This window comes from Dysidea avara, chromosome 14 (genome assembly GCF_963678975.1).
Source record: "Dysidea avara chromosome 14, odDysAvar1.4, whole genome shotgun sequence".
In the NCBI taxonomy this organism is placed as follows: Eukaryota; Metazoa; Porifera; class Demospongiae; order Dictyoceratida; family Dysideidae; genus Dysidea; species Dysidea avara.
The window spans coordinates 14,358,161-14,384,876 of record NC_089285.1 but is presented as its reverse complement, the minus strand read 5'-3'; the positions used below and the strand labels follow the sequence as shown (position 1 = coordinate 14,384,876).

The following is a 26,716-nucleotide window of genomic DNA, read 5'->3' as shown; positions in this document are numbered from 1 at the left end:
GCAGGCAGTTGCATGTGAATGTAACATATAAACTGTTGTGGAGCTGTTTGGGTTCCACCCACATCTTTTGTCTCTAGTTGTTGGGTGCTGATACTGAGGTCGTTTGTGGAGTGCTAGCCTATATTTCTTGTGGGGGATTAATTAGCTGTCCAAGCTCGACACGGTAAGTATTTTTGTAGAATGCCATAGCATGTAGCACTGATGTGTGTGTGTCACATTAAAAGCGTTCGTTTTCGACTTCTCTAGCTGGTCTATGGCATATTGTGGTGCATACAACGCATACCAGCATGATTGCAGAATAAAGGTTTCAAACAGTTTCTTCGCGCGTAGCATCTGTATGGCTTCCTAAGCCGTGTTTGACCGTAGTACCCCCGCCCGTGGACTACCGGTACTGTAATGTCTATGACTCACTTGCTATGACTTCACCGCCATCAAGCCCGGTGGTAAAAACCATTTCACGGATGATGGTGCTGTATTACTGTTTTTCATAGGTTACTTATGCATGTAACGAAAGTGTTTCGTGCCGTTCTGAATTGAGCGGACTCGAATCGCTTGTTAAGCTATGCAGGTGAAATGTCGACGGTGGCCAGCGCAACTGCTTGGATCGGTGATTTGTGGAGACTAACCCTGAAACAAATGGAAAGAATTACAGTATGCAGGCGATACAATAAAAGCATGCTGCGTGTGTGGACTTCACTGATCGTGCACCTGCCGTTTGCGTGAGTCTCCGTGACTGAATTGCAACCGATCTTCCTTTGCGCGAGCGAGCTACCTGTAATCTCGCGTAACCAGACCCTTTTTCTTTCTTTTGTGTGGAAGCGGGGACCCGCCCCCACACAAAAGAAAAGGTCTGGCACCGAGACTACGAGCTAGCAAAATAAGTTTGATTTTGATCATCCTGATTTTGATTGATTCAGTGATTTTTAGTTTAACCTCAGGGTATAGTCGGTAAAAGCCGTTCTTCCCTACAAGAGCACCCACACAACAATAACAAAACACACTGAACCACTAGACAACCATGTTACATATACAATAATCTTAAAAACTATACTACGGCTAGCTACACAAGCTTAGTAAGTACAAAAAGTCTATATAAAACTTTTTTAAGATATAGAGAGCTTGCATACAAAATGTGTGTACAAAAATTGCTTTGACAACTGTTGCTACTCAGCCATAGTTGAGTCAATGGGTGACTAATGTTCTTAGTTTGCCACCACAAGCTACACACAGATGCTAGGATAAGGTTATAAACAATATCTAGGTTGTTAACATAATAATATTATACAAGCACAATCAAGACACACGGTAGTGTGTCGTGCGGCCCAAGAAGCCGGCGCGTAACACCCATGAGTATATTGACAGGAAGAAAGAAAATGTAATTTTCACACCTCCGTAGCTCTGTGCTGCCTTGATGAAACAAGACGAATTTTGCTGTGGACACTCCCTCCAACTTCAGCACTCCACATTCCAAATTTGAGCGAAATCACTTCACGCGTTCCCGAGATATGCGACTTCAAAAATTGGCTTAGTTTCTTTGTGTTTTTTTTCTTCTTCGTATTTTTCTTCCTCTTGTCACACACTTACAAAAACTGCTATAAAACGTGAACGCCATATCCGATTGCCTTGAAATTTGGCACACAGAAGGGGGGTATAAAGGCGCATCTCTGTACCAACTTTGGCTGGAATGCAATAAACAGGCAGAGTTATGAGCGATTATTTACGAAAAATAACACCAATATGTTGTCACGCCTACAGGTTAAACCGCGTATGGGAAGAAGCTGAAAATCGGTGGGTGAATAGGTTAACTATTGAACCTCAAACCTTTTGTGGTTTGAAAGAAATCGAGCTAAAAATCAGGAAGATACAACGAAAAAACCAACACTGTGTAACAATTATGCAATCGAGATTAGCTAATAAAAAACGACTGCTTGCCACGCTTACCAGATAAACCGCTTGGGATAATGCTTTGAAAATCATTGTACAGATGGAGTAATCATCTTAGAAAGGCTCATCAATGGTGTAGAAGAATCGGACTTAAAGCCACGGAGTTATAACATGAAATCCAACTTGGTGCAGCAAGTGCGAGATCGAGATACTCTAATAGAACAGTCGTCCTAATAGAGCAGTCACCCTGAAGAGAATTCAAGAGATCAGCTACACACAAGTCACCCTGTAGAGAGATCAGCTAGAAGAAGTTACCTTGTAGGGAGTTCATGCAACTATGGAAAGAGATAGTTCAACTAGAAGAAATCACCTTGTAGAGTTCAGCTACAAAGAAACCACCATGTAGAGATTTCAGTTACAAACAAATCTCCCTGTAGAGAGATCAATAGAAGAAGTTACCTTGCAGAGAGTTCAGCTACAAAGAAACCATCATGTAGAGAGTTCAGCTACAAACAAATCTCCCTGTAGAGAGATCAGCTAGAAGAAGTTACCTTATAGAGAGTTCAGCTTCAAACAAATCACCCTGTAGAAAGATCAGCTAGAAGAAGTCACCTTGTAGAGAGTTCAGTTACAAAGAAACGACCATGTAGAGAGCTCAGCTACAAATTAGTGACCTTGTAGAGACATCAGCTAGAAGAAGTTACCTTGTAGAGAGTTCAGCTACAAAGAAACCATTCTTTAAAGAGCTCAGCTGCAAACAAATCACCTATACAGAATTCAGCTACAAACAAATCACCCTGTAGAACGAAAAAGTTACCTTGTAGAGAGTTCAGTTACAAAGAAACCACAATGTAGAGAGTTCAGCTACAAACAAATCACCCTGTAGAGAGATCAGCTAGAAGAAATTACCTTGTAGATAGTTCAGCTACAAACAAATCACCCTGTAGAAAGATCAGTTAGAAGAAGTTACCTTGTAGAGAGTTCAGCTACAAAGAAACCATTCTGTAAAGAGCTCAGCTGCAAACAAATCACCTGTACAGAATTCAGCTACAAACAAATCACCCTGTAGAGAGATCAGCTAGAAGAAGTTACCTTGTAGATCGTTCAGCTACAAACAATTCACCCTGTAGAGAGAGCAATTAGAAGAAGTCACCTTGTAGAGTGTTCGGTTACAAAGAAACCACCATGGAGATAATTTGTACATTTACTGATAAAATATTTAAAGTACATCTACTTCATCTTTTCTTCTTCCTGTGGTAAAGAAAAAAACATAGGTTAAAAAAGTCCCAAAGCCGGCCTATTTGGGGTATACAAATACAAAAAGAAATGAAATCTAATCCAAACAGCCAAGCTGTAAAAAAAGTGTGCGGCCCTCAAAAAGGCTATGGTGAAAAAAGATGTGAAATCTAAGGTGGCGGCCAAGAAATGGCTGTGATGGTAGGTTGATGGTAAAAATTTTAATAATGGCAATTCAGGTGAATTTTGTACCAAGACCAAGCGGCTCAAGAATTCACCTGAATTGTCGCTATTAAAATTTTTACCATTAACCTACCATCACAGCCATTTCTTGGTCGCCACCTTGGATTCACATCTTTTTTCGCCATAGCCTTTTTGAGGGCCGCACACTTTTTTTACAGCTTGGCTGTTTTGGATTAGATATTAATTTTCGGTAGATTTCTCATGAATTATAGTGTTTTGTGGGATTTTGACTACAGCTATCCAAGTGACTAACCTAATGAACATGTCCTGTACTTCGCTAAACCATTGAGAACAGCTGTAGCACTTATTTTTCCCTCAAGCATGGCTGACCTAGCTACTGTCGCGCTTCGTATGCAAGCTCTCTGATCTATTCCAAATAGGTTACACCCATTTCTTATAAAATAACACTATCTTCTAAACAAGGCGCCATAACTCCCACGTACTCTGGTTGACAGACACGAAGTTTGGTTTACCAGATTCCTTGATGAAACACGATTTGATTCATGTGTAAGTTCTTTGTGTAGTAATGAAGGGGAAGCTAAAAAGGAGCCTTGTACTGCAAAATTTACGTGTTCAGAATCCCTGTAAAAACATGTTGCGATCTAAGATGTGGTCCAGAAAAAGTTGCTATTGCTTCAAATTTCACGATGGTTTACAGGAAAAGTGACATGAGTGCAAGTATTAAGCGTTTTAAAAATAGGCACAAGTATGTTATGTACTTTTACCTACTAACTCACTTTATAATACCATGACTGATACTCTATCTTTCAGTGCAATTTCTTCACAATACAAGGCCGGCTCTGGAGGGGGGGGGGGGGGGGGGGGGGGAGTAGGCCATGGCCCACCCAACATTTTCCCAACTACAGTTAACCTGACTAGTATTAACAGTACGAGGAGCTATACAATTACGCGTGCAAGTTTGCTGCTTTTTTAATAAAACTTCCACTCAACTTACCAAAACTTCTTGTAAACTATACTAAGCACTAGTCTGTACTGCATGAAATAGGCTAGAGGACTTAGATACTGTGCTACAAATCTACCGGTCTCTCAAACACGGAGTATTACGGAAAAGTCTTGGCAGGAGCATGCATCAAAATATTTGCGGGTGCCTTATTGTCTATGTGGTGCAATTTAGGCCACACCACTATTACAGTAACAGGTCATTATTCATCTAGCAACTGGCCAATAAATTTAGATTGAATGTTTATACATGCAGCTGTTCAATAGTTATTGATTGTAATATCAGATAACTATGCCCAACTGAAATTAGGCTAAAATTAATATGCTTCTAGATAGCATTTCCTAGGTGATAATTTTAATACTTTTCCTGGGGGAGCATGCCCCCAGACCCCCCTAGTAGGCTTCACACAGTAGTTACCACCAACCATGGATGGCCCACCCACCCAACCCAATTTGGCCAGAGCCGGCCCTGCAATAGCATTTTTTTTAATTCCTAGCATAGAGCAGATATGTTATTTACCCTTCAAAAATGGCATCTTATTGTGCACACATGACTTTATAGTGTACCACACCCTAGATAGCACCACACCTGTATTAAAAGGTGCTTAATGGACAACCATACCAACAGGTTTGTAAGTTATCTGTGTTATATTGTAATTAATTGTCCACGAACATAATGACTGTGCCATCTTCTTGGTAGAATGGGGCTCACCCCAATTATTGCTAAAGTACTCTACATAGTTAACATAAAGGACCATAAGTCAACACATTGCCACTCACAACATTGCTGCATGACTAGTAATGTATCAGTGGTGCTACAATTCAAGGACAAGAGCATTTGAGGACAAGAATTACATGCTCTGTACATTAAGATATTAAAAATGTAAAGAATATTGAAATTAGCCATTGGGATTGTACACTTAATGAAATTTACTGATTTCAGCTAGAGCTGAGCGATAGTGCAACTATCACTATCACGATTTGATAGTAACTTTTATATCACGATAACGATAGTATCACGATAGTACTACTAGTTATCAAAGACATTAAACTTCACATAAATGACACACAAATAATCCAATTGCACACCATCTGGTTTTCTAATGCTATATTGGTAAATTGTTATGTATTACAATTGTAATCTTTGTTGTGCATGCTCAACTGGACTTTCACAGTTTCCTCAACTTCAACACTATCATGTTTGCTGCTGTTATTCATGTTTGTGAGAAATGTTTTGATATATCGCGATAGTATGATTGCATACTATCATTATCACGATTGTTACTCACTATCACGATAATCGATAGATCACAACTATCGCTCAGCTCTAATTTCAGCAGGATTCCGCATATCTACCGACATGGTAAGGTCAAAAATTCATGAGAAATCCATTAAAAGTTGGCTCAGGAAACATGGTGTCTGTTTATATAGGCTACAACAAAGCCATTCTAAATTAAGTTATTCACGCGGCACTATTCTCGAAGCGGCTCTCCTTAACTTTAGTCTTTAAACTGAATGACCCGCTCTAGGGCAACAACTCTTCATACAATTCCACTCAAGTATTATTCATTACACAATGTTCCAGACGGTTTTTTGTGTTGAAACTAATTAGTTTAAGGTGAATTCCCATAGTCTTGATAACGGGTGAATCCCACAATATATTACGCATTGGGCAAAATGACAAACTGGGTTCAGAAACTGTGCTGGGCCCACGTATCCACTGCAGCTACAGCCATGAAAATAAGATGGAGTATTTCTTAGAGGTATGTGAGTAATTAACAGACCGGTTTTGTGAGTACCACTACATAATGTTGTGGGCACTTCGAAAACACATGAAAATCACTGTGATTTACAATATTTTGGGGGTGTGTCCCTTTCAATATTAATGTATTGATTATTAACCAAGTAAATTCAATAATGGAATGCAATGAATCCATATTTAGTCAAGGTGGTTAGTTTCAACATGTGCCTGACCAAACCTATTCAGCAATATAGCTGACAAATGTGTTGCCATGGAGATGAAAACTATATGTCATAGTCGTAACATGGACACGAGTGATTTACTTGAAATATACTCACAAGCACAAGGGTACAGCCCAAGTGCATATACTTCAGGCAAATCACAGGTGCCCATGTTACAACTAATATATTCCACTTGGGTGACTCACCTGCAAGTGAAATTGCAGAAATGCTTTGTGAGTACCGTAGATTCCCTAAAATTTCGGCATCTCTAAATATTCGGCACTCCCCGGGCTTTGAACGCAATGTGCTCTAAATTTCAGCAAGCAGAAAGAAAGTTACTATTATAAGCGCGCTAATTTTTCGGCACTTGGAGTACTAATTGACGAAGGTTTCTTTAGTACTGAGGAGGATTCCCAGTGACCTCACATTATGCTACCTCAATGCTGGATGAAGCACAAAGTGTGAAATTGTTCACAGAACGAACGTGCCCAACGATATCATCGTGTGACATCACGGCTACCACAAAACAATCTTTGTTTCCGTTCACAGAATAACATCTCTCCTGGAGCCCACAAACATGATACATCCTCAGATATAACACTCTGTCAAGTCATGGAACACTTCATGCAGCAACTGGGAGCTAGCGAGATTTAATTAATTATTACGAGATAGCTAGTTTAATAGTATTGATTGTGGTTTCTATTATTATTAGTGTCGAGTGACTGTATACAAAAGCGATGTAGTGATGACATTGATCATCTCTCCTGGATAATGTAGGCAATTACGGTATATAGTGCTGCAGCGAAGTGAGTGTTGCGGCCAGCTGCAGTATCGTCAGTTCCGCCACAAGGCTTTCCTGTTGGTCCCTGTAGAAATAAATCCAGAAAGTAACCAGTAAGCAGATCTCAAATAACATAGCCATGAAGCGTGCAGACTGTATTAGGGATAGATCCCTAAAAATTCGACAATAACACCGGGCTGGTACATTTTTTCCTAATTGTTCGGCCAGACACGAACGGAATTAATTTATTTCTGCCGAATTTTTAAGGAATCTAGGGTATATTTATATGGGGCCATTTGATTGTGGATAGCATCGTAAGAGCAACAACAAGGCACTGCTGAGAGGACGAATGTAAGTGTATCAACACAAGCGTGCAGATTGCTTTGATTGTGGGTACGCAATTAAACACAGGAAGCCCAACTACAAGCTGAACAGCTAATAGTGAAGTTTAACCCCCTCACCGCCAAATTTGTAGAGGCTCCAATCTACTGCTTCTAAACTGCCATAACTTACATACCATACCATATAATCCTATAAAACTATATATCAAATTACTTGCTATAGAACAAACAATTCGATTATGAAGTTTTTGTTTACACAAGAGCAACCACAAATCCATTATATAACTTTAAAATACGAAAATTGATATAAGTGAAACCAAACGTGAAATTTCACTACTTTACTAGCTAGCATTTATAATAATACAATAAACATCACTAACCTGTTTACAGTTGAAGTGATTATCTCTAAGTCTGGTTTTCCAGCATTTGAGCAAGTGCGCATGTGCATACAAGCACAAGGTCACTGTTTCGAGGCGTACAAAATTAGCAATACACCACTCCAACCTATATAATCCCTCTCCTTACTGTTTCTCTTTATTAGTAGTGCTATTATCACGTCGAAAAATCATCTACAATGCTTGTTATCGATGTTCCAAAAGTACGCGATTGCATCATCTATCCGCGCAATAGTGCACGAGAGACCGGTTATCCCTATTCCCATTCACTTAAGGGCGTGCCCACTACAGGATAAGCGCAGGGGCTACTAAAACGTTCAACTGAAGTTACAGAGCATTTAGAATGTGATGCTACAGGAGTTTATAATCGAAACCACCATATAGCAGTTGTGGCGGTGAGTACTTACTTTACTGGCAATGAGTAGTGAATATGTTTACACTAATGGCCAAATCAATTAAGTGCTATGCCCAGTGTCTGGACATCACCACGTGACTAGAATATTATATGGTATGTGGCTTATAATACATGTATTGTTTAATACTTTTGCCATATTTTTATTGTGGACACTTACAGCTAGTTTGTAGTTTATTGTTTTGGCGTAGCGTAAGTCACCAATTATCGGCACTTAAAAATTATACAGACTATGGAATATATGAAGTTACGTAAAATAATTTAACTAGCATGCTTTTGCGTCTAACCTGAATATCTCTCAAACGGCTGGCCTTATCTTTGTAAAACTTCTGTGAAATGGAGTTATCCAAAGACTGTATGTCCCACAAAAATTTCACAATGAACCAACAAGGCACCAGAGAAGTTACTCACGAATTTGCAAAATATGCTGATAATTGGTCAATCATTGCCGATAATATGTACCTCATGCCGATCATTGGTGTACGATGTACTTTGCGATTTCACTCATAACACCACGATCACTCGTGAGATAATTAAAAGTTGGTGAGCTAGGAGACTAAAGACTGCTCTATTGAATAGTTTAAACCAGAAGTTTATATGTCATTGCAGTGAAGAATTAATGAAATAGTGCTGATAATTGGTGACTCATGCTAAATACTTTTAGCCTGGCTCTCCTTGCTTCCATGAGACACTACAACATGCCTTTAAACTGCTTTTGTCAGTAGAAGATAGCTATTAGTGGTTGCAACAACTTTCTATATACACAATTGGAGTGAATAGTATCTTAGACCACTATTAGACCAACAGGATGTATAACTTTAATTTTATATATATATATATAGCTATTTTGACAGTCTATACTATATAGGCCTTTTGTTCATTACAATAATATTGTTACTATTGCCATATAGATGATAAAGGCTGCAAGTGGACTTCTTTTATTTCTACTTCTAAGAAGTGCACTGTGCATTCCATACAGCTCTTTTTATTATTTTTATGGGAGCAGGGTTAGCTATGGTGATGACAACTATTCACCGAGAATTTCCCTACCATCTGGAGGCTTCCGTTACTTTGGACAAACATTCTATAGCATTTATGTAAGTTAATTGTACTGTGAACCCACTTAGCTATCAATTGTAACACAATTTAATGTTACAGGTCAACACCAATGGTGCTATTAGCTTCTCAAGACCAATTTCAACATACACACCACGATCATTCCCAATTGGTGGAGGTTGGGAATTGATTGCACCTTACTGGGCTGATGTTGATACCAGAGGAGGCAGTGGTGTGATCTACTATCGTGTAGCTACTGACAGTGGTACTCGTAACAAGGCCAATAGTGACATAAGACAAGCCTTTCCTAGTAGTGCAAGAACTTTTAGTGCTAATTGGGTGTTTGTTGCTACCTGGGTCAATGTGAAGCATTACTTGTATTACCGTGCTTGGAGGGTATGTAGCTACATGTGGTAACAAACATATTTGTGTGCTAGCTGTGTACAAAACTACAATTTTGTGATGGGTTTTATTGCCATTCCACCATTTAATGATGTAGCTATTGTTATGGTATTGGTAGAAAAGAATTTTAACATTAATACAAGTTGTTTTGTAAGCCAAACCATGTGTAGTGTACAGTTGTACCACAGGAGCCCGCACAAGTGTCTAAAGTGCTTCAGTGGAACCTCAGTTATCTGAACCTTTGGTTAACCAAATATCAAAACTGATTGCTCTATTACAGTAGTGAGTGTTATATTAGAGTGGTTAAAATTTCATTTTTTCAAATGCATGATGGTTTTCCAGTCAACTTTGAGTTTAAATGTAATTCCTTATTGTATAAATCCATATTCAAAGCTTTCTGTATGCTTTCGTTGCTGCAAATCCTCTAAAGACGTTGCTGTTCATTGTGATCAAAATTATGTGTACATGGCCCAATTAGAACACACTCAATGCATGTGTGTGATCTCCCACATGTGCAGGAGGTTTACCCATGTGGAACATACTAAAGTGGAACCTCACCCCTGGGGACCACCTGCAGTTCGAATAACTGAAAAGTCCATAACTTTGAAGTTTTATGCAACAACAATATATTTAATACACCTGGATCAGTACTGTTGACACGTGTAAGTGTACAACCAGTGCAGCCTGTATGCATGTCTTATGTGATAAGCTTTATATCTATCAAAACAGCAATATAAAACTAACCCGTTATCATCTGACCTAGTCCGACAATCAAAGTTGTGAAGTGTGACTATTATTAGTGTCATTATAGGATGGACAGCAAAGTAGATTTTAAAATATTATAATTTCTAGAAATTATTTAATGAGATATACACACACTTAGTTGCACATTTAGGTGTCGTCTGTACAGCATTGATGTGAGTACTATGAATAATATAGCACGTAAAAGAGTAGACAAATATAGCACACGGCAAAGCTAAATACTATAAGACCATTGTGGCCAGCTGCAACACATTAATCTTAGTCCGAAGATTGACTCCACAAAATAATAAGAATCCTACCAAATCTATAAATATCAGTAATGGTAAAGCTTTTAGTGATGAAATAAATGTTTACCACTAATAAAGCATGTCATTGCAAGTGACATATTTTTTTTGCAGAGAAATACTTTTCAATGCATACTTGCCACTGATGGGCAACAGTCATACTCAATATTCTATTATGCTGATGGAAGGATCACATGGACTACTGGAGATGCATCTGGTGGACGCTACGGTCTGGGAGGGACCCCTGCGCAGGTTGGTTTCAACCGAGGAGATGGCCGCACCTATGCTACTGTACCTGGATCACGCACAAGTAGTATTGTCAACATTGAAACCACCACTAATGTTGGCAGAAATGGAGTTTGGATCTATCGAGTCAACAATGATGTGATTCAAACACCAGGCGGTAAGCGACTATGTGAATTGTGAAGATACAGTTAGTTTGTATAGTTATCTCTTAAGTGGTGATTTTTGCTTTTACATATTCCAAGTAGATGGCTAGATTGTAGCTATAATCACCATGTATCCCCCTTTCAATCCACCACTGCAACATGGTGATATGTACAAATGTACAACATATTGACAGTACACAAAACAATGAAACTACATGATTGTATTATTACAGAAGAAACCGATCCTGACCAGTGCTTATCAAACAATGGAGGATGTTCTCAGATATGCAGAAACCTTGATGATGGCTATCGATGTGATTGCCTTGGTGGTTATGTCCTTTCTTCTAATCAACGTACATGTAATGGTAAGTGTTGTTAAGAGTAATTCAATGCTAATGGTAATCCTTGTGTAACTTGTACAGATGTCAATGAATGTTCAAGGAGCAATGGAGGATGCCAACAGACATGCCAAAACACTGCAGGCTCTTTCTACTGTTCTTGTTTAACTGGATACAGTCTCAGCTCAAACCGGCGCTCTTGTTATGATATCGATGAATGCTCCACTGGCCATCCATGTCCTGGAAACTGTATTAACACCATTGGGTCATTTCAGTGCACATGTGGAGGAGACCAAACATATGATCCAATTACTAACAGATGTATCTCTCCAAATTACTGCTCCAGTAATCCATGCCAATATCGATGTGTCAGTGGTAGCACATCTTACCACTGTTACTGTATGTCAGGGTACAATCTAGCATCCAATGGCCGCAACTGTGTTGATATCAATGAGTGCCAGTCAAACAATGGTGGGTGTGGTCAGAATTGCATCAATACACCAGGATCTTATCAGTGTTCCTGCAACTCTGGGTACACACTTGATGGAGATGGTCGCACATGTAATCGTGTACAATGTCCCGATCCACCATCTGTAGATGGGTTTATATACACTTGCCCTGCACCCCACTATGTTGGAGAAACATGTGATGTAACCTGTCAGCAAGGTGACGCTGATCTTGCAGGAAGAGATACAATTACATGCTTGATAACTGGATATTGGGAAGCTGCTCATGCTGCTTGTGCTATTCCACAGCCTAACGTTGCACCATCAGGATTAAGTATGTCAAGTAATAGAGTGCTGGAGAATGTTCCAATCAACACTGTAGTTGGCATTTTTATAGTAACCGATCGCAATATCGATCAAACACACACGATTTCATTGTTGAATAGTGCTGGAGGGAGATTTAGAGTAAACAATAACAGGTTGATTGTGAGTCGTCAGCTAAACTATGAAGCAGCTAGATCTTATGCTATAAGGATAAGAGCAACTGACAATGGGACTCCCCAAATGAGCAGAGCGTTTTGGCGCAGAATTTATATTCGAAATGAAAATGAACCACCCTCTAGTGTTAGCATAACAAACAGTGCAGTTGCTGAAGATGCTGCTATTAACACTGTCATAGGTACGTTAAGTGCCACTGATCCTGATGCAGGTCAAAGGGTTCGTTTCACATTGTTAACCACAGGTGGGGGTAAGTTTGCATTAAATAGCAATTCACAGCTGATTGTAGCATCTGCCTTAAACTATGAACAACAGTCTCAGTACATGCTTGGTGTTCAAGCTTCTGATTCAGGTTCACCATCTTTAAGTACCATTAGTACAATAACTATAACAGTGCAAGACCGCAATGATGCACCAACTAACATTAGTCCATTGTTTTTATCAATTCGAGAAAATCCTACTATTGGACAAACACTGACAACCTTTACAGTTGAGGATGAAGATTCTAGTGGCACTTACTCAGTAGCACTAACTCCCAGCTATGGCTTAGTGGTTAATAATCTTCAGTTAATTGTTAGTGATCCCAGCATGTTAAGCTATGAAGGTTACCCTAGTCACAGTATCACAATTTCAATGAGGGTAACCAATGGTGGATTTAGCCTTACTAGACAACTATCCATTCAACTTGCAGATACCAATGAAGCTCCTACAGGAATTTCACTATCATCTTCTTCAGTACATGAGCACAGCTCATTAGGTAGTGTAATAGGGGATCTCATAGCTGCTGACCCTGATCTAAATGACACACACACATTTTTACTACTACCAGGTCTGCAAAGTAGCTTGGTAAGAATAGAAAGACGGTCTCTGCTTGTTAATGATGACATTGACCATGAAACATTTTCTTCATTTTCCATTATGGTACGAGTGACAGACAAAGGTTCAGAAACTTTCACACAAACCCTAACCATCTCGGTTATTAATGAAAATGAAGCACCGGGTAACTTTGTCTTCACTCCAAGTTCAATATACACCTGTTCTCCAGCTAGAGCTGATTCAGCCTGTGTACCAGAGAACACACCACCACCTCGGACAATTGGTCAACTATCTGCCACTGATCCTGATGGTGATGCTATCACATACACCCTAATAGATTACACAGGTATCGTCTCCTCATACTTCCGTATAACATCCAACCGCCTAATGCTGACCAATAATACACTCGATTATGAAAGTGACGTGTATGGAGATCGGTTTACTATTAGTGTACAGATTGCTGATGCATTTGGTCATTCTTCTGAGCACACTGTTACTGTTGAGATATTGAATGTTAATGATCCACCCACTACAATAACACTGTCTAATTCAGTGATCAGTGAAGATGCCCCAGTTGATCAAATCATTGGCTCTCTTGAAGGAATGGATGAAGATGATGGTGACCAACTAACATACAGGTTGGATTACAATCCTAGTGGACTGTTTGGTATAGACGAAAATCACTTGGTAGTTGCACAACCTTTAAATCATGAGAGTGCAATAAATGTACACAACATCAGTATCATTTGTAGTGATGGGATGGCTGAAACTTATCCAATTTGGTTTGTAATTGAAATCAGTGATGCTGCTGAGCCCCCAATCAACATAACACTAGACAGTAATACAATACCAGAGAACAGTCCATTGCGTACTACAATTGGTATTGTTACAGCCTATGATATGGATGTTGGTGAGACTCTAACATATCAACTAGATGATAATGCAAGAGGGAAGTTTATACTTGTACAAAATGGAGGTAACCAAGTCCTACAGTCACTTGTAAGCTTTAACTATGAAGAGGAAAATGCATACAACATCATAGTGAGAGTAACTGATAGTACTAACCATTTTAAACTTCAGATATTCAGTATTCAGGTAAGCTACTTAGCTGTGATAATTATGGAAAGTTTTGACACCTTGATTGCTATAGATTGTTGATGTTGATGAGCCTCCGGAGAATATTGTCCTACACTCCCATCCAATAAGAGAAGGATTAACTGATGTTATTGTTGGAGTTTTTACTGCTGATGATCCAGAAAGAAGACCACTATCAATTCAAATTGCTGGTACTTCAGAAATATTCAGAGTAAGTCAAAGTACTTAATCGCATCACATGCTATGTTAACGCACCATGTTTGTTCCTCACAGGTAGATCACATTGCTCATAATGATACCTTCTCACTACATCTCCTTAGTGCACTGGATTATGAGAAAACTGAAGTACAACTGATAACTGTGAACGTCACAGATGGTACAACCCCACCAGTTTTACAGGATATAGAGATACAAGTACTGGATCAAAATGAGCCACCAACAGATATTGCTATTGATAATTTGATGATTGAAGAGAACACACCCAGGGGTACAACTATCAGTCCTGTTGTAGTGGTTGATCCTGACAGGATAGACAACTTTGCTTGTGTGCTGATTGATAGTAGTAATGGAATGTTTGTGTTAGATGGTCTCTCTTTAGTTGTGTTTGGTAACCTCAACTATGAACGACTACAACTTCATACTATCGGTCTTGAATGTTCAGACAAAGGACAATTAATACATACCAAGGTTTTCAACATTACTGTCGTAAATGTTAATGATGCCCCAACTGATGTAGATTCTGTAGGAGGCTTTGATGTAAATGAAAACATGCCAGTAAGCACTCAATTTGCAGAGCTTACAACAACAGATGAAGATTATCGAGATTCTTTCACTTACATTCTTCACAATCACACTGACAAGTTTAGCATCGTTGGTAGCGAGATGATCACTCTTGTTTCCCTGAATTATGAAGAACAAACAATATACCCAGTGGACATTCAGAGTATTGATTCTGAAGGTGCTAGTATTACTGTTACTCATAATATCAAAGTACTAGATGTAAATGATGCACCAAGTAACATATTCTTTGTTACTGCCCCAGTAGTAGCAGAGAATGCTACAGTAAATACAACTGTTGGTAGGTTAGAGGTCAGTGATGAAGATGTTGGAGATAGTCATACTTTTGCTATAGCAGGAGTATCTGAGAATTTCAGGGTAGATGAACAAGGTGTGGTCTATACCTTGGCACCACTGAATTTTGAAGACTCCCCTATTTTAACAGTGGGTGTCGTAGCTACTGATAGTGGTGGCTTGAATAGAATTCAGACGCTTACTGTAGTTGTCACTGACATTAATGAAGCACCACATGACATTGTTCTGTCCACAGATGAAACTGCAGAGAATCAGCCACCAGGTATGACTGTAGCTGCTGTCACTGTGGAAGACCAGGACTACAATGAAACTTTTGTATGTCAGTTGATTCAGCCATCACCATATTATTTTGAAGTAGTGAACAATGATAATGATTCAGACATCACTCTGATTACTTCCAACTCTACCATCAATTATGAAGCAACCGGCTCATTTTTGATAACACTTGACTGTTATGATCATGGTGGACTAGTGTACAGTAAAGACATTGAAGTGACTATAACTGATAATAATGATCCTCCAACTGAAATAAGATTTGTTAATGCTCTGTATACTATCCCAGATGGACAGATGGAAATGTTACTGACTGTTCCAGAGGTAGAGATACGTGAAAATGCTGGTTCAGGTCAAACAGTTACAGAGATCACAGTGACAGATGAGGATGTAAATCAAAGGCATACATGTGAAATTGTTAACACCACCTACCCTAATTCTTTTACCATAACTGGATCTACTCTTCAAACCAATGGTTCGATAAACTTTGAGGAAATAGATAGGATATACTTAGAAATCAGGTGTTCTGATGGCTTTGAAAGTATCACTGCTCCACTATGGGTTGATATTATTAATGTTAATGAACCTATTAGTGGTATTAGTTTAGTGCCTAATGTTGTGACCGAAAATTCTCCATCTGGTACACTTGTGGGTGTGTTCAATTTTGTGGACCCTGACAGTGCTGATGATGCTGCATCTCAGTCAGTATATATTTTTACCTTGAATTCTACTAGCGCTCCATTTATGATTGCTCAAAACACTACACACTGGTATTTGTCAGTGAGCAGGCGAGAAGCACTGGACTATGAGATATTGCCATCGTTTACACTAAATATTCTAGTATTGGAAATCAACCAAGAGGCAAACTTCACATATGTGCAGACAGTTGAAGTGATTATCCAGGATACTAATGAGTATCCAAGCAATTTAACATTCCGAGGCGGTTACACCACACTTGTTCTGCCTAGCAGCACACACCCTGGGATAATGGTGGAAAGCTTCACCACCACTGATGAGGATAGAGGTGATTCACACACTTATACCATAATAGGCGGTACTGCTGATCAATACTTTGAAATATCTGAAGACAATCTTGTACTATCTGAACAGCTAGGACCTGGCCGTTATAATCTGCTGCTTGATGTAATGGCTACTGACTCAGGAGGTTTGACAATAGTAAGACATTTTGTCATTACAGTTATAGACATGTCGACTTGTAACAACACCAGTAATCCTTGCCATGACAATGCTATTTGCTTCATGTATCATCCTGGCCAGGTTTCTTGTGTATGTGCTCTTGGTTACTCAGGAGATGGATATTCTTGTGTTGATATAGACTACTGCAAGAGTAACCCATGTAATCTTAACAATACTATTGGTAGATGCAAAGATGGAGCAGGAGGTATTGACAGTTACACATGTGATTGTATATCAGGATATGATCCTCCCAATTGCGATATTGAGACTAATGAATGTTCTCCAAATCCATGCAATGACAATGGAACCTCCAGTTGTACTGATCTGTTTGATGACTTTCAATGTAATTGTATTGCAGGCTACACTGGTAAACTGTGTGAAATTGATATTGATGATTGTAACCACACTTATTGTCTCAACAATGCAACTTGTAATGATCTTGTGGATGGATACATTTGTGAGTGCGTCCTTCCATACTGGGGTGAGCACTGTGAGAACAATGTAACAGTGTGTGGTGATGAGAATCCTTGTCCTAATGCTGGAGAATGTGATGAAAAAACAAGCATGTGTCACTGTGAACCTCCATTTATTGAAAACTGTCAAGAATGTATGCTTGGTTGTTTTTTCAATAATGTCACATTGGAATGTGATGACTCCAATGAGTGTGACCATGGAGCATGTGGCGAGTCTGGTGACTTTATTTGTGTGGAAAATTACAGAGATATTCCATGTTCATTCTGTTGTTTGGATAGAAATGGTCGAGTAGATCACTGTGGTCCACGTGATGATATCATCATGGATGCAACTACAGCTCCAGCCAAGGACGAGAATGATGTACCAGTTGCTGCTGTATCAGTACCTATTGCATTAATAGTAATAATTGTGGCTTTGATGCTGATACTGGGATTAGTGTATGCAAGATATCGTCATGTACAAGGCAAGAACAACAGACTTAAAGATGAGAGATATTCACCGTTTGATAATGAAGGCCCAGAGCCAGTCAACCCTAATGCAGCTGGTGCTCAAAGCTATGCCAACCCTCTTTACAGCGATCCGTTTGCTGATTTAGGTGCTTCCAATCCAATGATGTTAGGTAGTAACCGTTCTTCTGTTGCATCTTCTTCTACCAGAAGCAGTTACATCGGAGATGATATTGTAGATCCTGAAAACAAGCGCCATTCAGTCATTTCTAATCCTATGTTTGAAGATGATTAGCACATTAAAGTGACTGAGTAACAAGAAACACTAGTTGCTAGAAATGCATACATTTTGCTGCTGTGGGCTACTTTGTTATGATATCTCCCCCTAATCCCTTGAATTTTTTTAGAACTGTATTGTATTTTCCCATATGATGTTTTCATTGTCGAATCACATATCCCTTGTTGTATTTTCTGTTGTGTGTTTTAAAGAGTTAAATGTAAATTTATGGAAGAGTAATATTATGTTGGCTCAGTTACAAGCATGTACAGACTACATATGTATGAAAATGCGAATAGTGTGGATAAAATAGCAACAATGGGTTAGATAAAGAGCTAAGTGTGGGCTACTTAGAACATGACAGTACTACATACACATGTGGTTGAAATGTTTAAAAGGCTATAATCACTGTGTGTGGTTGAACCATAGTTAACTGTAGTGATGGGTATATATACAATTGGAAATTAAATATTAGACACCCGTATATTTATACATTGTACTGCAATAGCTCACCATAGATCAAGAAGAAATAGGTAATCATAATAGTGATAATGGAAGTACCAGATGGTGAATTTGTTGTAAATCCTTGAGCATGAAACTCAAGTTAATAAAAAGAAGGCTCTCATTACCTAGCAAAATTGACAAGTTCAAGTATTCATACGTACCATACCCTGCAGTGTTACAACAGAATCCATTTACAACCAATTAACTTTGGATGGGTGAAAGAAATAAATGCCTGGGCCACAATTCAAGGCAATATGGTACGTGCCTTTAATTTATTTCAGCAGTACATCAATTATATATTTAACAGATTTGCAGAATACTATCATCTCAACAATGGATTGCAATTAGCTAGATATGTACAGTTGCATAACTCGGTGTTCTGATTGTAAACAAGTCAATAGACAAAGAATGTGTTTATTTGTGATTATTATTATCACCATTAGCACTTTACAATAAAGTCCTAGTTTAGTAAAGCCAGCATCCTTGTTATCACCTTTAGCGCAAATTTGCTTGTCTTAAAAACACTCTGCTTGTCAGTCATTTTTTTTCATTGCAAACATGAACAGTAGCTTAAATAAAAGCACTAAGTTCATTGAGAGCTTGTATAGAGATAGAGTGGAAGCAGATGAGAAAAAGTTGACATTGACTAAGGGGAACAGCTCTGGGGAATTAGATCGCACGTTCAGTGGCAGTACCTACATATGCCGAAGAAGCAGTACCAGCATAAGAAGAAGTAAAACAGCTTTTGATATGAGAGCCATGCTGTTGTGGGATGACACCTCAGCAACAGATTTTGTTACTCCCTACCTAAGGATGAAAATGCAACAAAGATTAAAACGAAATTATACCAGCAGGTTTTACTTGCAAGCATCTGGCTCCTTCAATAGCAGTAGTAGGTCATCTCAAAGTAGCTGGCCTGAGAAAAAGGTGCAAAAATCTTCTGAAAAGGTATAACTATGCTATGTACATAGTGTTTGAGGTTTCAGATGATATAATTGTATAGCTTCGGGAGTTGTTCTGTTGGGCAATCAGGATGGTGAGGTTTCTAATTCGAATGAATGCTAGCCTCAAGAATTACATACATGCAAATCAAAGAGCACAAATCCACACTGCAGCTGAACTACATTACTATGCCTTGGAGTCCGGTTTCCAGTGTGAAAAGCTGACATTTTGTAAATCTGACTTTGCTGCTTCAAACAGAGTGAGTAAGCATACATGTATCTCAGACTGCACATTTGAAGGAGTATACAGATAATGCTGCTTATCACTGTACACAGGTGTATATGCCTAAATGGGCCCTCAATGTTATGCAACTTCCACCAGATAAGAGAAGCGAATCAGACGTGAAGAAAATTGCTTCACTATTAAGACCATTCAAAACATTTAAGGACAAATTTTCTACAGCTGCCCAAGAAGAATTCTGCAGACACTGTGAATATGCTTGGTATGTTTACTTTTACTGTGTAGCTAACAGCAAGCTATTTACTGTTGTAAGGTATGAGAAGAGAAGAGTCCTGCTACATGCAGGACACCCCGGACATTCATTCTATTTCATTTACTCTGGATCTGCATTTGTTAACATTGAAGAGAAGGCTAGTAAGACTGGTAAAATGTACACAAAAACTCAGTGTGTACTACCACGAGGATCCATTTGTGGAGTGAGTAATCCCATTGACTTTGTACTAATAATTAATCTGGTGTTCAGGAACTTAGTCTACTATATGGTATCCCAAGATCAGCAACTGTAATCTGTAGAGAAAATGTTGAAGCAATAATGATCAGCAAGGAAGTGTTGTTACGACTGTCTCCAGATAAAATGCAAAGGGAAATCACTCTGAAAATGGAATATTTGAGGTCACATATATGCTGGGTTTTGTGTAGTGTTTGTGTTGTGTGTGCATGTGTGTGTGATGAATGAAGAAGATACAAAGCACCACATGTATGAACTACACACACACACATTTTGACTCTATACATATACAGGGGGTGCGGATTATTTTCTGACTGGCCAGAAAACTGTCTAAGGGAATTATGTATCCATTCAAAAACAAATGAGGTAAATTGCTTAACATCTATGCACACTTCATTAGCACACCTTTGTACATGTACGTAGTACCACTATGGGAAATTGATTGAACACAACACAAAAACATCAGAGTTCTTACACATTGTAGTACAGGTAATATAAATATCATTATACATTAGTTAGTATGAAGGAATCTCTCATGTGTACAGGGTCATGTTGAAGTGATGTGTAAAGTGAGCACAGATGCGAGCATTGAGATCAGTGCTGATGACAACACAAGAAATTACCTCCCAAAACTTGTAAACCCTGATCCTGTGATTCTGTGTCCTAACTGGGAGAATGAGCGACCCCCAATGGCTCTTGTCCGTGTTGATTCTGTTGTATCATTTGAGCCAGTTGTAAGCACTAAATGCATCACATTGTCACATATCTAGACACAGTGTAGTTGTAAATGCATGTGCCATCCCTAACACTGACCAGATGTTAATACCCTATGTAGCTACATATGTACTTATACCAAATACTAAATCTGCACTATACATTATTTATACAGATGTATAAGCCAGTAATTTTGGTTTAATATGTGTCTGAATACATGCATAGGATCTTCAGTGCATACTAAAGGATTGTAAACACAATGGAATGGTCATTGCAAGTTTGGGAGCAGAAGTGATGAGAGTTCCAAAGCTTCGACTACAGACAATACCACCTGCACCATATTGGAGAGCATTACAACATAAAGCTAGTAATGTCCGACAGTAAGTCGCATTACAAAATACTAAATGGTTTTAAATAGTGTTTAATTAAATCAGCAAATCAGTATAGGCATATTTATATTTACAGCTACCCTTCTGAAGGGGCTATGAAAAAGGCATTTCTAGAAAGAAACCAGTGGATCATATTTCGATCAGTGATACAAGATGATATCCTTGACAGATGTGATGGAGTATTGGTGGCATCAAAACCTGCCACTAAGAAAGGCACTACAGGGTGGGCCAAATTTCCAGGCATACAAAGAACACAGTTTCCACCCATTGAGCAACCATTTCTGACATGCTTACAAAGCAACACTTCTCCACATCAACACTCTGCTGGAGAACACAGTGGACACTGCCTGAAATTAATAGATGCTAGTTCCAAATGCATGCAAAAACAGATTTGTGAAGAAGTATCATGTATACTCAAACATAATGAAGCTGACTTACAAAATTCATTATTTGCTTACCACTAGGTATCGCAACACTGCACATGTAAACTCAAATGTACTTTTAAAAATACGCATGTTAAAAAATACATCTTTTCTCTATTACTGTACAATTTTAAATGCATGCTACCTGTATATGCTCTATATGGATGAGTGCATGAATTATATTTTATATAAATTATATACTATAAACCTAATGTAGGCATCCAGCACAACCTGATTGCACAACTAGATGTTTTCCATGTGTACATTGTTGGTAAGTTGTAATTAGTTGGTATAAAGGTAAATGTACAAAACTATGAGCCAAAAATATGAAGAACTGCATGTACAATAAAATTTATTATGCAGTTGTATAATGGTTATTCTAAGGAAAGCCAACCACTTCTACAAAGCTTGCAAGTGTTGAAAATATAAATAAATTGTACCATAGGTAATTGTATTAGGGATGGTGGTAAGGACATTCCATCAAGCCCAAGGGAAAAAAGACCAAGTAAGTGGCAGAATCTTACACATATCATTGATTATAAATGTCTAGCGTGTGGTGGTACATAGCTGACATTGTGAACAGCCATGCAGAAGAATCAAATTCATTGTATCCTCATTCCGAATACAGTATATATGTGGCCAATTGCAATACATATATCTATAATTATGTTTATTGCTTTACCTCAGAACTTTTTTGGTTGATAATAGAGATTTAGTTGACAAATGATGTGTTTATGTGTGACAGCATTTATCACTATTTACACTCAGAATACAAACCTATTATTGTAAATTTGATACTCTTATCATCACCTATAGTGCTCCATTTTTAAAATAAGTATATATCAGTTTAATTTTAAAAGAGATTTGAAAATATGAAGAGTGGCCACCACAAGTATACTAGAGGACTGCACAAAGAAGAGAAGATCAGTAATGGTGAGAAAAGGTTGATGAAGGGAAGCAGCCATGGGAACTTAGCTCATTCATTAAGCAGTCATGCAGTGAGAAGAAGTAGCATAAGAAGAAGTAAAACAGATTGTGACTTAAGATCATTGTTGTTGTCTGATAGTTTGACAACAAGAGATTATGTCACTCCTTATTTAAGGATGAAAATGCAGCAGAGACTAAAGCACAAACATGGTAGCAAGTTCAGTCTTCATTCATCTAGTTCCTTTGGTAGTAGTAGCATCAGGTCATCTCAAAGTACTATTACTGAACAAATACTACACAGATCATCTAAGGAAGTATGCACAATTAATTATATTATTCAAGCTTGTGTACATCATGTTACTGTAGCTTCATAATTTGTTCTGTTGGGCAATCAGGATGGTGAGGTTTCTAATTTGAATGAATGCTAGCCTCAAGAATTACATACATGAAAATCAAAAAGCACAAATACAAACAGCCGCAGAACTGCAGTACTGTGCTATGCAGTCTGGTTTCTGTGTTGAAAATATGGTATTTTGTAAATCTGACTTTGATGCTTCAAACAGAGTAAGTCAATTCTATTCATTGAGCACTTGCATTGTATAACTTTAATATTATTTTCACATGATATAGCTGTTGGTGTCATGCAATATACCTGCTGGTATCACATGATATAGTTGCTGGTATCTTATGCCATTTCTTAGGTATATATGCCGAAATGGGCACTGAACATTATGCATTTACCACCAGATCAGAGGAATGAGTCAGATGTAAAGAAAATTATTTCACTACTGAGACTATTCAAGGGATTTAAGAATAAATTTTCAAAAGAGGCACAAGAAGAATTCTGCAGAAACTGTGAATACACATGGTATTACATGTAGTAGAAATATAAAAGTTTAATATGTATGGTATGCATTAGGTATGAGAAGAGAAGAGTTTTGATACGAGCTGGACAATGGGGGAATTCATGTTATTTCCTTTACTCGGGATCTGCTTTTGTTAACATCAAAGAGAAGGCTAGTAAGACTGGAAAGATGTACACATAAACCAAGTGTGTTTTACCTCCCCGTTCTGTGTTTGGAGTAAGTACTATATGTACTGTCTTCTTGATACAGAAAGAATTGCTTTGGTAGGAACTTTGTTTACTGTATGGCATCCCAAGATCAGCTACTGTAATCTGTAGAGAAAATGTTGAAGTAATATCAATCAGCAAGGAGGTGTTGTTACGTCTGTGTCATGCAGATAGAGTCCAGAGAGGGAAATGACTTTGAAGACAAAGTACCTCAGGTAAAATATCTGTATCACACCAAATACCTGTAGTATACCATTTATAAATGCATAGAGAATGTGGATTGTTCTCTGACTGGCCTGAAGACTGCTTAAGACAACTCAGTATTCACTCAAAAACAAATGAGGTACATTACTGTAGTGTGAATCTTGAACAAAAGTATGCGTCCATACTTTATTTATGTAACAAAATCCTACACACGTAAATTATAGTGGAACTATGGAAAACTGATTGAACACAATGCAAAGACTTCAGCATTCTTATACATCATAGTACAGGTAAACATATGATGAGGAATAACAGTAGACTCTCTCATGTGTACAGGGTCATGTTGAAGTGATGTGTAAAGTGAGCACAGATGCAAGTGTTAGTATTAATTGTGAAGAGAACACAAGAAATTACCTCCCAAAACTTGCAAATCCTGATCCTGTTATAATCTTTCCTAACTGGGAGAATGAGCGACCACCAATGGCACTTGTACGTGTTGATTCTGTTCTTCCATTTCAACCAGTTGCAAGCAAATAATTATTTTGTTGCACCTAACAATATAGGATATGCATTCCTAGCTTTTGACAAACACACTGTAATTTCATTTTTTTTTTAAATTCCTGTGCATTGTGCTTACCAAACAACAGGTTCCTGCATTTATACCATATAAAATCTTCAATACATACTAAAGGATTGTAAACACAATGGGATGATCATAGCAAGTTTGGGAGCAGAAGTGATGAGAATTCCAAAGCTTCGACTACAGACTATACCACCTGTGCTAGCAATGTCTGACAGTAAGCACCACCACCACATGCACCTTTACATAATAATAATATTATCCGCCACTGCATGGTAGGGACTGCATCTAATAAATGAACTTCATTAATGGTCTATAAAACTGAGGGAACATATACGCACACCAAGAGAATGTTTTCTTGATACTTTACAAGAAACGTAATACAGCTGTATGATGCATTTTAATGCACAAAAATTGTTATGTAACAGCTTTGAGATCATGCTTCTATATAAACATTAAAATCATCAAATATGTAGTATCAATATAATTATTTCCCCAATACATCACAATACACTTAATACGGGACTGTTACACTTGAGGAAGATTACATGCATGCAAGTCTGTAATAATGAAACATTCTGTCATGACAAAAAGCTTCCATTGTATATGTAGCCATTGTAGTCATATGCAAGACAAGATTGCTAAAAAAACAAAGCACTGAGGTATGTCACATTCCCTTGCAATGTTTTCACATACAGGTACCTTTCTGAAGGGGCTATGAAAAAGGCATTTCTAGAAAGAAACCAGTGGATCATATTTCGATCAGTGATGCAAGATGATGTTCTGGATGGATGTGATGGTGTATTGGTAGCATCAAAACCTGCCACTAAGAAAGGCACCACAGGGTGGGCAGCATTTCCAGGCAAGCAAAGAAAAAAGTCACTATCTCCTCAACCACCATTGTTTTCATGTTTACAAAGCAACACTCCACCTCATGAACACTACGCTGGTCAACACAGTGGATACTGCCTGAAATTTATAGATGTAACGTCCAAGAACATACAAAATCAGATTTCCAAGGAAGTGTCACTTATAGTCCAAACTGATGATTAAAATGAAATAAACATGTACAGGTTTAACTGCATAGTACTGAATGTTATACTCATCCAGTGGATGGGATCAGACATGGGACCAAGTACATATGAAAGTACTTAAGTAAAGTACAAGTACTTTTGAATTTTCCAAGAATAAGTACGAGTACTCTGGCGACAATCAAGAGAGTACTTAAGTAAAGTACAAGTACATGCTGGAAGTACTTAAGTAAAGTACAAGTACATTTTGCTGTAGCAAAATGTGCACTTATTCAGTGTATTGTAGTATGTAAGTGTACCTAGTGGGGTTGGTACTTTCAGGTTTTTTGTCAACTATTCACTCTCTTAAACACTTAAAATGCACTAACTTTAGCAGCAACATTGTTCTTATTTGCCAGACTGTGTACAAACTACGTACAATGTTTGCAGTACTTACAAATACTTAAGTACTCAAGTACATACAAGTACTTAGCAAAGTACTTGAGTATAAGTACAAGTACACTGGGGAAATCAAGGAAGTATTTAAGTAAAGTACAAGTACTTTCAAATCTGTACTTAAGTGTACTTAAGTATAAGTACTCATGTACTTGGCCCCATGTCTGGATGGGATACATCATACATACATTACCATAATTTGTGCAAAAAATTTTTGTCATAAAAATATCGTGTAAAAAAGATTTTTGTATGATTTACGTAAATGACTGCTCTATTAGAGTAGTTTGATCTTGTATAAAATTTTTCATGCAAGAAATTTTCATACAAATTTTACATATGAAAATTATTTTACAACGAAAAAAAGCAAATTACAGTATTTAATACAATATGCGCTGACCATATAAATGGCATACTACATGAAGTAAAGACCACATTACATTCTAGACATCATGAAACAACTATATAATCATGTAAACAGCTATGCATGCTGCCTTCACAGTCTTTAATACACATATATACAGTAACACAGCTGTTTATCCACTTAAGAATGATAAGAAATCTTTAACTTGCAAGCCTGGTGCCTGCCGGATTGTCAGTTACAATAACATCAGGATTTAAGATGGCATCAGTGGTAGCTACAGCAATGTAACTTGAGCTGATGAGAACTATAAGAATATTTTAATGCCAAG

At 38.0% G+C, this 26,716-nt stretch overlaps 1 protein-coding gene across 1 annotated transcript; it reads left to right on the top strand.

Moving 5' to 3' along the window:
• Positions 1-5: 5 nt before the first annotated feature.
• On the top strand, positions 6-18,299 carry LOC136244409 (protocadherin Fat 4-like). The gene is made up of 8 exons (XM_066035989.1): positions 6-163; positions 9,126-9,311; positions 9,373-9,666; positions 10,833-11,121; positions 11,341-11,472; positions 11,530-14,300; positions 14,356-14,511; positions 14,574-18,299. The coding sequence occupies exons 2-8, from the start codon at positions 9,126-9,128 to the stop codon at positions 18,075-18,077; spliced, it is 7,332 nt and encodes a 2,443-aa protein (XP_065892061.1). The 5' UTR covers positions 6-163; the 3' UTR covers positions 18,078-18,299.
• The last annotated feature ends 8,417 nt before the right edge of the window (positions 18,300-26,716 follow it).

What these genes read in the sequence shown, in the direction of transcription:
- LOC136244409 (XM_066035989.1), top strand. Translation starts at nt 9,126, where the DNA reads ATGATAAAGGCTGCAAGTGGACTTCTTTTATTTCTACTTCTAAGAAGT. An exon ending in TTCAGATATTCAGTATTCAG is followed by an intron (nt 14,301 to 14,355) that starts GTAAGCTACTTA and finishes TGATTGCTATAG; the next exon opens with ATTGTTGATGTTGATGAGCC. An exon ending in GTACTTCAGAAATATTCAGA is followed by an intron (nt 14,512 to 14,573) that starts GTAAGTCAAAGT and finishes TGTTCCTCACAG; the next exon opens with GTAGATCACATTGCTCATAA.